Raw genomic sequence first — 11605 nt, 5'->3', positions numbered from 1 at the left:
TTCTTAAAATTTAGGCATCATAACTGTCTAGACCAGTCAATTGCTTCATTTTCACTAGAGTTGCAGTGGGCAAAGTATTCCAGCTCTTATTTTCCTCTTCTTCCTGAGGGGTCGTAAGCAGCAAATAAAAAATGCTAAACCTTTAGGTGTATGATTAATTTTATTTGCAGTGCTTAATGGGTGATGATTAAATTCCTCATTTACTTCCTGGAAGCAATATCCTTTGTTTTTTCTTTACCTTGAATGACTTGATTTCTTGACCTGGTTTAGATAGATACAGAGATATCCTTCCTATCAGCCTTTCTGGAGAAAAAAGGTTGGAAAGGTTTTTCGGAAAAAAAAATCAGTGGAAAAGTAGAGGAGGAAACCGTTCAACAGAGAAGGTAGTCTTTTTTGTGGAAGCATGTACTGTATGAATTCCACATTATCTTTGCAATGTGATTTTTAAAATCAGGGCACATGTGCTTACCTGTTTGTTGGAAAAAAAGTTAAGGATCATGAGACTCAAATAACTGACAGAGCTGCCCTGCAGAGGGTGAAGGCCAATGGGTTAATGTGTTTCAGTGGCATAGAGCTCTCAAATAGCTGAGATGGGAAATTTTGATCTGGATGATGGCAGCTCCATCAAGTTCAAAAGGCGTTGGGTTCAGAATGTGCACTTGTTTTTGGATCAGAAGAGAAGACAGTGAGGTCTGGTCTGCTCTGAATTGTGCCTCATGAGCTGCCTCTGGCTCACCAGAGCTTTCATCTGCTTCCACTGCTTGTATTGCAGTAATGCTGTTTACTCTGTTAGGATACTGATCTGGTACAGAGCTTATTCTGCAGGATTTACCAATTTAATTCTTGGCAGAATTATTAATTGTCCAGAATTAATTGCTGTGAAAATACTGACATCAGTGAAGCTAAATTTTTACTTCTGTTTAATATGTTGCATTTCAATTAAAAAACCCAAAAAACTACTCTAGTTTGCTTTTTAAGCAGAACAAGAAAATCCATCTTCTCTAGGCAAACCATGTTTCTCTTGCACTGAGTAAATCTTAAGCTGAAGTCTTTCTTTTTCATATTCATATTCATATTGAGTTGAACTGGGATGAGAATTATCAAGCAGTTTCAGGTGTATTCTGTGTGAAATAAGGAAAGAACTAAATTTAAAAGATTTTTTCCTAGGACAGACAGCAAGACTAAAATGAAGGATTAGAGCTGGAAAGGGTGGTGAAATGGTTAAATATGCAGAAATGGTTAAATATGCAGGTTTTGAGGGCTGGGTAAGTAACTAATTGCAGGTAGTGAAATTTAGGAGATCATGGGGTAAACCAATTTAAACTATAAATACCATTGCCCGAGGGCTTCTTTGAGACTGGGGGAAGGAGGTAGGATCTTTTTTCCACTGCACTCATACTCTCTGAATTCCTGAATTAATGGTTTGTGGCAGCCTGGGACTGGCTGGAACTAGAATGGTAACAACTTAGCAGAGAGGAAATATAGACTCTTTAATTACTTTGTTTGTGTGATTTGACTTTGCTGCTGGTGCTTTTAGCTTCTGGGCTGCAGTGTTAGAACATTTTGTTTGAGAAGATTAATCAGTTACTGTAGAATTCTTTTCAGGCTCTTATAGCATCTTTGAAAAGAACCAAGCAAGAGTTGTGGTTAGACTGTGATAGGTAGATTCAGCTTGTCAAAAATGCTTCATGTTCTTTGTAGGTCATGCCATGTACCCCAGAAAAGTGTAGCCTTAATTAAATGTGCACAATGTTGGTTTTGCAACGCTGGTGTATGTTATAAAAAAGCTACTGTGATTTCATAATAATAATTAATATAATTGTGATATACTTGAGGAACTGAGTATGTTACTTTGGGGTGAAAAGTGATCATGATAATTCTGAATTGAATTTTATCACAGTTTATTATCACTGGTTTGTCAAGATTAGTTTGCTAACTTCATCTTTAAAACGCTATGTGTGATCTTTCTTAGCAGTGCTCCTTACGTCCTTACAATAAAAAAAACCCAAAACCTGAAGCTACAGACAGCTTATTTTATAAATAAAAGGATTTTACAATGACTGCTTGAAACTAAAGTCAAACTTCAGGTTGAGGTTTGAAGTCTAGCGAGAGGTACTAGAAAATATAACTCTGCATTATTTGTGCTCACATGGTGTAAACCAAACAACAATGCAGCTTTCTAACTTTGTCCAGCAGTTTGAAAATCGTGTTCAAATCTCTGTGCCCTTACATTAAGGAAAAAGGTGAAAGTGATTAGATGGTGTTGCCACTGGTAGCCAAATGCATTATATTATCTTAGTGCTGACTTGAGTTTTGTTAGGACTGAATTGCAGACTGCTGTAGCTCCATGGAAGGAGAGGAGAAGCAGCAGCTGCCTTCGTTCCCCTGCACAGCACTAGTGTGGGCAACCCTGTTTGGTCTGTTCAGAGTGGTACTTCTGCTCAGCAGGAGTGAACTGGATGATGGTTACACTCACAGCCTTAAACCCTTGCAGAAAAGCTGGGTGGAGAATAGGCAGAGCAGCCAAGGGGAGGGCGGGGACATGCAGGAAGTAAAGGATGTCTCTGCTGTCACTTCTTCCTCCTCTTGCAGCTGGCTGGGCAGGCAGAAAGGGACTCGCTTACCTCTTGCTTATATCAATTCTTCCTATTCAGTATCAGAGTGAGAAAAGCAGATATTGAGCTGAATTCCTTGCAGCCTCATGTACTGGAGTTGGAAAATAACAAGAGGTGTCAGAAAACAATGCTCCCTTCTAACCTTGATGTCTGCTTTCCTTCTGCTGTGCGTTAAATCCACAGCCCAGTGGAGTCCTGTCAGAAAATAGCACCTTGCTAACTCTGTGGTGTGTGTGTCTCTCTTTTCCTGATGGATTTTACAAAGAGAGAGATCTGTCCCATATTTTTAATTGTTAATTCCCACTGTTGCTGCTGCTCACACAAGGATTGTGCTAAGGAGGTAAGTAAGAATTTCAGCTCTGTCCAGTGCATGCAGAAAAGTATTTTGGAGGTGAGTTAGAATTCTTGACAAATCTGCTGAACTGCTTTCCATTTGTCTAGCTTGGGTCTTTACTTCTTCCCATGTAGCTTTTTAAATATAGATTAAATATAGATTAAAATATAGATTAAAATCCTGTCCAGCTAGGCTGGAGCAATAATTGATTCTTCTATTTTCCACATCTATTTTTGTTCCAAATCTAAGTATATTTTCTTAAATTTAAAATGTCTGAGGGCATGTAATGCTTCATCTGCCTTAATTTTGATTTGTTGTAGAAGTTACACAGCATTGATTGTATCTTCTCTGATGAAGTAAATGATATTTTCAGTATCTTTTGTGTTAGACCAGGATGTTAAACTACTGACCCAGTAACCTGGTGATCTAACTAGTGCAAAATACTGTGTGTTTCTAGGCAAAAATTGTGAAGAAGTGTTCTGGATAGCTTACAGTTTGTGGGTTTAAAATTTCTTGGAAATGTAGTGTTTTTAAGAATACCTAACTTGGCTTTCGTTGATCAAATAACCATATAGATGTTGAATTTTGGGACACATTTTTTCACCTGGTTAAAGTCTGATAAAATCACAAGCTTTACCACATGTAAGGTCAGTGAAATATGAAATCTTTTTTATGCTTAAATTGCAGACTGTAAGATGACTTTTTAGTTTTGCGTCTGTGGCTACCTACATATATATCCATATTTTAGAGGTGTTCTCAAAATCTAAGTGTTGAGTGGTTTTTATTTTAAGTTGGTGCTTCTTTCAAAATAAGCAGTTCTGCCCTGACTGTCCTTCTGTAAGGCTGAGAGCTCCTGCAGCACTGTAGGGAACTTCAGCTCACTGGAAGCTGCTGCAGCCTTTTTTTGGCTGGATTTGTTTCAAGTGTGATACACGCTGTGATTTGGTTCATTATGCAACTTTATAAATGTTTGCTGGCAGAAGAAAGGAAATTACACGGGTGTGGGAATGGGAAATAGAGAAGAGGAGGCTCTTGCTTTCAGCAGCACTGCCAGTTCATGCAATTTTAGATGGTAGCTTGAGAAAATTTAGATTTTCATGTGTGCCTGTTACACTTATCTACACTTTTTTTTCTCTGCAAGAGCTTTTCCTTCTGTTTCTTTAACAAACTCAGAAGTAATATTAGTGGGATTTGGGTATTTAGTTCTTAATAAACTGCCACTGAGAAATAGGAGTAGTAGATTGAGATTTCAGTTGTCCTGTAGTTCTTCTAAGGATTTTGGGCACCAGGAGAGACACATAGGAATGTGACCATTTTAAGTGTGGGAAATCCAGGAAACACTGGCTGGCTTAACATTTCCTTGAGTGCCTTTGGGTTCAGAAACTGCTGAAGGTATGCTTGGCTGCCCAGCTCATGCACTCTTAAGGGCACATCAAGGTTATGTGAATTTCAGAGCCTGGTTTCCCTTGGGCTTCTGTGTCATGGCAGATTAAGGTGTGTAGGCAACTCTGGGTGGAAAAAAGTTCACTGATTTATTGATTTTTAATCATTTATAGTACCCTCTGTCTTGTTGTGTAAAGGTTTGGCACTTCCATTAGTGCTTAGAGGAGGGAAAAAACGGGTTTGAAAAGCTGGTGAACTTGAGTATCTGGGGAGATAAATCTATCCTTAGCTTTAACTTTTCAGGCTCTGTGCAAGAACAGAGCATGTGGTACAGTAATTAACAAGAAAAAATCATCTTCTGGCTTCATTATGCTGATATTTTCCTGTACCAGTTGTCTTCCTCATGTTAGCTTTTATTTTTCTGAAATGAGATTGTCACAGATCTGACATCATCCTTCTGCTGCCATGGTGTCAGTGAATGTCAATGCAGGCTGCTGTGTCTGAGGCTTGAGCTGTTTGGGAGACTTGCATGTGTTAAACTTGGGCAAATTTGGATAGAAATATATGCAATAAGCAGGTTATGTATGTATGTTATACAGGAGAGCATTTAATTACATATAGAAATACCTATAATACATATATGAACCTGAACTTTTGGGACCATTTTAAGCATGGTCATAATGAAAGGTGAGCATCTTTGAAAAGTCATCTATATGGGCAGAGTTTTATAAATCCCTTTAGAGTGGAGAGCTCTGTGTTATCCTGCTTGAAAGCTGGAGGTTTCTGATAAGGCCAGGTAACAGTTGTGAATTTACCTGTCCAAACTTGGGTCTGATGTCTTATCACCTGAGGCATTGATGTTCTTAATGGTCAGCAAAGCTTCTAAAAGCATGGAGCGAATGTTCACTGACTGCCTGTGTTTCAGTGCTTATTCCAGTCACAGTATACCCTGCAGTTCTGTGAATTTCAATTGCTAGAATTCCCCCAGGGCAAATGTTAGACCAAAGAAATAGATAACCTTCCTGCTATAAGAGCATACTGGTTTTTATCAAATAAATTGTTTCCTTTCTGTGGTATGGGGTTTTTGTGTTGGCTTTTCTTTTTTTTTCTTGTAAGAATTCCGAGTACAAGGTCAGTAGTTGCAAAGACTGGGGTTCACATTCACACATTTCTGTTTCAAGACTTGTTTCCTGCTCACAATAGAGGAATGGTGAAGGATCAAGTCTTGATGTCACCAGTATTTTGTAGGATATTGGGAGAAGTACTTTCTGTTTAGGGCACAAATCACAGTGCTTTTACTGCTACTTCATTTATTTCTGCACTTCAGAGCCATGGTTTTCACTTTGTGTTTAGTTGTTATTTACCAGTGACACAGGGTCAGATGTATCAGGTGTATAATTTCAGGATTGTTTGGCTTGAAAACAGCAGCTCTGTTCAAACATTTGAACAGCATGTCTTCATCTTCTCTCATTCTGCTATCTTAAATACAGAGTTTGAAACTAAAGGCTGAATCAAGTAAAATTGAGTGCCAGATTTTGTTGCTGTGGACAATTGGCCCCAAAATACAGCTTTTGGCCATGATTAAGTGATGAAGCTTGGCTCTCTGCCTGAAATGTTTTGCAGAATTCCCAGATGGTCATATCTCCTGGCACATTTTTTTTTACTGATTTAGTTGGTTGATCTTATTTAGATTTTGGTTTGCTTTCCTGGTGTGGCTTTAGCATGTATTGGAAAAAGGGTTGCTGTGTATTGTGGAAGGGCTTTTGTACAGACCTTTATTGTTAAGATCATTTCCTTGGTAGAACGTTTCATTTCAGAACAGCAGTGATGCAGGAGTGTGGTTTGGGTATAGGAGGTCTTGAGGGGAAGAGCAAAGATACAGGAAAGTTGGGATTTTTTCATTTTTAAACATAGGACAAGTTATTTAATGATCCAGTCAGATCATCCTCAGCTAAGGTTTTTCCTGTAAAAAAATTACTTCATATAATGGCAGGTTGGAAACGTTCTGGGAAGCAACAGAATGCTTTGAAGACTGTTAAATTAATCCTGCAATTTCCTGCATTAGTGTTACATAGGAACCATTTCCTTCCATTCTCAGTCCAGTCTGTGCACTTCCCTCTAACCAGCACAACTTCCATGGAAACTAAACAGTTCTTTTATCCTAAGTTGAGAACCCAAGTGCCAATGCCTTCTGTTACAGAAATGTAGCTGGGAAATGGGAAGGGGTGTGTGTGGAACATTTACAAAAATCACTAACAAACGAACAGTGGTACTGGGGTCAGACTGCCTTAATTTGCTCTAGTTATTTGGGTCAGTTATCTAGAGAGGAGACATAGGTGGTCTTTAAACATAATCAAAACTTCAGTCAAGTGGGGCTTGCAGTTTCTCAGTTGTTATTGTGTGTTTCAGGGTGTCAAGCCAGCCAGCTTCGATAAAGTAGCAATCCCTGAAGTGAAGGAGATTATTGAGGGATGCATTCGGCAGAACAAAGGCGAAAGGTAAGTAGTTGCTTTTCAGATAGAGGTATTAATTGCTGTCTGAGTCCTTTATCTGTGATGATATCAAATCCAGTTAGTTCCTGGGTTTGTATTTGTTCTGATGAAAGTTGGGAAGCCAGGATTACTTCTGCATTTTCTGTTTTTTGGTAGATTCTTATTCAGTGATTGTTTTAGAGAATTAATGTGAGGAAAAGTGCAAATGCTGTAGTAACAATCCATGTCAGTTTAATCAGAAATTTTATTGCTTTTATTGAAACTTTGACCTAGTCACCAAAATAGTGGAGGACAGTCCTTCTGGGTTTCCAGGTATTTGGATTGGTTGGTTGTTCCGTAATTTTTTGGGATTTTTTTTGTCCCTTTGATTTTGTTGGTATGATTGGTTATTTTGAGGACTGTAAGTTTTAAATTCTTGCTGCTCATTTTTATCCATATTTTCTGCAAGATGACTTTTACTTCAAGTGATTCACTTATACTGTTACAGGAAATCTGTAACTGCACTTCTTGCCATTTAGTTTAAGCTGCAAACTGCTATTGTTAATGATGTGTTTGTATGGATGTAAACCTCTTTTGTACCTTCGGGACAAAGCTTCTAATTGTGCCAGACAGAATGCATATGAGGTGGTTCAAAACAGTGTAAAACTTATATAGTAAATCAGGGGATCATCTGGCAAGGATATTCCTTAATATTTTACGAAAACCTGATAACTGAATGTGCTTTCTACATTCTTTCCCAATATTCTAGATATGCTATTAAGGACCTTTTGAATCATGCTTTCTTCCAAGAAGAGACTGGAGTACGGGTAGAACTCGCAGAGGAAGATGATGGAGAAAAAATTGCCATTAAACTCTGGCTGCGAATTGAAGACATCAAAAAACTCAAGGGCAAATATAAAGATAATGAGGCAATAGAGTTTTCATTTGATTTAGAAAGAGATGTCCCAGAGGATGTAGCACAGGAAATGGTAAGTGGCCTTACAAAGCTCTGCAAGTAGTGCTGTTCTTTGACAGTGAAATGTGGTCTGTCAGCCTCTGCTTCTGCTGTTACTGTCTAGAAGTAAAGGGGTTCAGAAGTGTGTAGGTAACAAGTTATTGCCAGAAAGTGGTAGCTTTTGTTGTGGCACTCCAGCAGTGGCTGTGGCAGGCTGAATTGTGTGGCTGTGTCCTCCTTCAGGTGGAGTCTGGCTATGTCTGTGAAGGGGATCACAAGACGATGGCGAAGGCTATCAAGGACAGGGTGTCTCTCATTAAGCGCAAGCGAGAGCAGCGCCAGTCGGTGCAGGAAGAGCAGGAGAACATCCTTCAGGAAGAAGGTGGTCAGAAGCAGCAGCCGGAGCAGCAGCAGCCATCAAGTGCTTCCCATGCAGGATCAAAGCATCCCCAGTCTGTCACTGGTGCTGCTCCTGTCCCTGCTGCTTCAGCATCAGTTTCTACCCAAGTGGAGCCTGAAGAGCCAGAAGCTGATCAACACCAACAGCTGCAGTTCCAGCAACCCAGTATATCTGTTCTTTGTAAGTGGGCCAGTTGCTTTATTCAGGAACTCTTGCACTTCCACTGTTCCTCCCATTAGTCTTACACTTTTGGTGGGTATAGCAGTAAATATCTGAGGATGGTGCTGTCTGCCATTGCTGTCTGCTGAAGAACAATAGTCCACTAGAAAGCACAAAAACCTAGGATTCATTCCTTGCCTTAGCTGAGCAAAGCTTGGCACAATTCACAGTCCAGTGTCTTAGCACAAAATCATTTCTCTTTGTTTCAAGGTAGTATACTGAATTAACTGGGACACTTAAAGCATGAACACGTGTCCTGGTTTTTGCTGTCCTCCTATAGGGACAGTATATTCTGGCCCTACAGAAGGCTGTATGCTGTTGCACCAGTGCAGATAAAGCTATTAAAACCACTTACTTGAATCCTTATTAACTTATGTTTAAAATGGAAATGAGATTAATCTACAAGTCGTTCAGCTCATAATTTGCTTTCTGAAAAGTCTTAATTTTCTGTTTTACGTACTTTACATGAAAAGATGAATTAATAATCTTGTCTTTTCCTCTTCTGCCATCCAGCATTTGAATCAGTATTTGAATAATGATGGTAGATGACAGCTTCCATATTAGAATGATGAAGTTAAAAAGCAAATTACTGTCTGCTTTTTCAATAACAGGGATTTTAATCTGACTATTATGCATGGTTCCCTACTATGCCTACATGGTGCATCTGCCAGCCAGCACAACACACCTGTTTTAAATGTCTGTTAAAATTAAAATATAATAATAAACCTTGAAAGAATATAAATACCAATATGGAATTTAGGTTTCTATTTCTAGTCTAGCCTTTTGTAGGAAATAGGATCTATTATTGAATATTTTCCCAAAGAATTCCTGAAATGACTAATTGTTTCAAGGTTTTAGGGGGAGGCATATTGATAATAAATTACTGTATTGAGTAGAAATAAAACGATTTTTAAATCAGCTAAAATACTCAAGAGGTAAAATGCTGATAAAGGTCCACAGGACATGGCACAAACATCAGTTTAATATTTGATCAATTACAGTATCTTTCAAGTTTTGAATCCAGACTGCAGTTCTTGAAATGCAGCTTTTTCTCCTTAACTTTTCCAGCTGATGGGACAGTTGACAGTGGCCAGGGGTCATCTGTGTACACTGAATCTGTGAGCAGTCAGCAGACTGTGTCCTATGGTTCCCAGCACGACCAGTCAGTCTCAAGCACTGCAGTCCAGGGATACACAGCTTCTGTTGGCCAAGTGCAGTCCCAGCAGCATGGAGGATATCAGCCACCTGCAGCGGTAAGCCACACCTGACACAACTGCAAGTGCATGGAGTTACTTGATTCTGTGTGTCTGTTGGAAGGTGAGAGGGAAGTCTGCCAGGCCATCTGCCATGTTTTGTTTTGTGTAGGATACAAATTCTGCATGGGAGGAGTTCAGGGTTGATTATTTTTTTTTGTTGGTTTTTTTTTTGCAAGATGACTGATTTTAGAGGGGAGGGAAATGTGCAGGAGCATCTTTGTCTTTAAAGCTTTTATTTAATATTGGCTTCAATTAAGCAGAATGATGGGTTACTTGTTCTTATGGATGGAAGCAACATCCTCAGAACAAGACTATCTCATGAAAATAAGCATTTAATCTCACTTGGGAAAGTGGTGTGTGTATATGAAGTTACCAGGGATCAAGCTGCTGGTTTAGTTTGAAAAAGGGATTAGAATAATTGAAGCCACTGTATGAAATTGCTGTGTGTGTTCTGTGAGGCTTTGATTACAGATTTTGCAGGTAAGACTTCTTTAACTGTTACAGAATGTTGCATGTGAGAACTCCAGACTGAAAAGACCCCACATCCTTGTTCCCAGTTTATTTCTAGCTTGTGTTGATTTGCTCATCATGCGTATTCCTTTTCCCTGGAAAGTCTGCACTGGGCACAAATACTTTTCCTACTATGTTCATTTGTGTTGCCCTTTTATTTTGGTATGTTTTTCCCTTGGTATGTTTTTAGGTCTGAGTAAGAGAGTATGCAGAAGTCTATTCTAACTCTGGAGTAGAACTTCTGCTACTTTTATATTGTCTTCAGTGGTTCCCTTGTCGCTTGTTTTTTACACAAATAAAAATCCAAGTCTGAGGCAGACACTATGGTATAATGCAGTAATACCATAAAGGAGAAGATGTGACACTTAAGATTGAGGGTCCTCACTTTCTCTGGTACCTGTGGTTGTAGGCTTTATCACAGAATCACTGGTGTAACTAGGATTTTGGCAAACAGGCTGCTGTCACCTGCAATCAAAACATCTCCATCTTTTTCAATGACACTTAAGCTGAGGTGTGTGGTATTGTTAGTCCTTGATGATGAGTTCTTACCTCTCAATAAGCTGCTCTTCTGGGTGAGCCATATTTTGGGGTGTGGGCACATACTGGAGCAGAAGCCATGTCACTCTCTTGGGATGGTTGGCTTCCAGTTTGAAAGACCATAACCTTTTGAGAAGGGGAGGGAGAGCAAGCATTTGATAGAGGTATAGCTAAGCTGTTAGTTTGCTGTGGAAATGTGCTCATGCTGCATGATGGCAACAGTGGTACCAGGAGGCTGACAGAGCTCCAGGAACTACAAAGCCTGTGTTGGGAAGGGGCTGACAGGTTGGAATTACATTGACAACTGAAGAAATGGCCTTAAAAAGAATCCTAGAATGCAATTTGATCAGGACAAGAACAAGGCTCATGCTTAAACTGGAATAATCAGCTACACAAGTACATAATAAGTAACCACTGGCTAGGCAACCATTTTGCAAAACAAATTTTAAAAAAAAGTCAGGGATTACATTGGACCACAAGCTGGACATGGTCAAAAACATCATGCTGTCATGAAAAAGACAAACATTGCATTATATGAAACTGTAGTTCTGCTCTTGGCTATTGGTAAGTCTATCCTGGACCCCTTGACTGAGTGAATTGGGTGGTGGCTTAGGAGAACATTCAGAGGAGAGTGTTAAAAAAACCCAGGAGAACCAAAAAAAAAGTGATTTATGTGGGAAGACTGAAATAGTTGTTTATGAAAGATAAGCTTGAGGAGAGAAAAAGCTGTAAAAGGCTGCTGTGCAATAGTAGGAGGCTAATCAGATCACAATATTGTTAGAATAAGGAATGATAAGCCTAAATTGCAGCAGGGAATTACTGTTTAGGAAAGATTTTTTGTAATAACCAACAAAGATAGATAAGTATTGTAGTCTCCATCAGTGGAGATGTTTCTGAACTATTCAGATAAATCAGAGTGAGGAAT

The 11605-nt window shown here is 39.2% G+C and overlaps 1 protein-coding gene across 11 annotated transcripts in view; it reads left to right on the top strand.

Annotated features, from left to right (window-relative positions):
* Positions 1 to 11605, top strand: part of WNK1 (WNK lysine deficient protein kinase 1) — a 90441-nt gene that overhangs the window by 41803 nt on the left and 37033 nt on the right. For 10 of the 11 annotated variants that reach the window (XM_085049380.1, XM_085049375.1, XM_085049378.1 and 7 more), the window contains exons 5-8: positions 6742 to 6830; positions 7573 to 7792; positions 8002 to 8338; positions 9446 to 9630. In XM_085049380.1, the coding sequence (XP_084905506.1) occupies positions 6742 to 6830; positions 7573 to 7792; positions 8002 to 8338; positions 9446 to 9630 (831 nt within the window). Of the gene's footprint in view, positions 1 to 2589; positions 2956 to 6741; positions 6831 to 7572; positions 7793 to 8001; positions 8339 to 9445; positions 9631 to 11605 lie in introns of those variants that run through there. The other variant, XM_085049379.1, reaches the window with a different exon arrangement.

This window comes from Lichenostomus cassidix, chromosome 1Ab (assembly GCF_008360975.1).
Source record: "Lichenostomus cassidix isolate B80296 chromosome 1Ab, HeHo_3.0, whole genome shotgun sequence".
In the NCBI taxonomy this organism is placed as follows: Eukaryota; Metazoa; Chordata; class Aves; order Passeriformes; family Meliphagidae; genus Lichenostomus; species Lichenostomus cassidix.
Note: the sequence above shows the minus strand (reverse complement) of the source record. Positions and strands in the feature narration are given on the sequence as shown.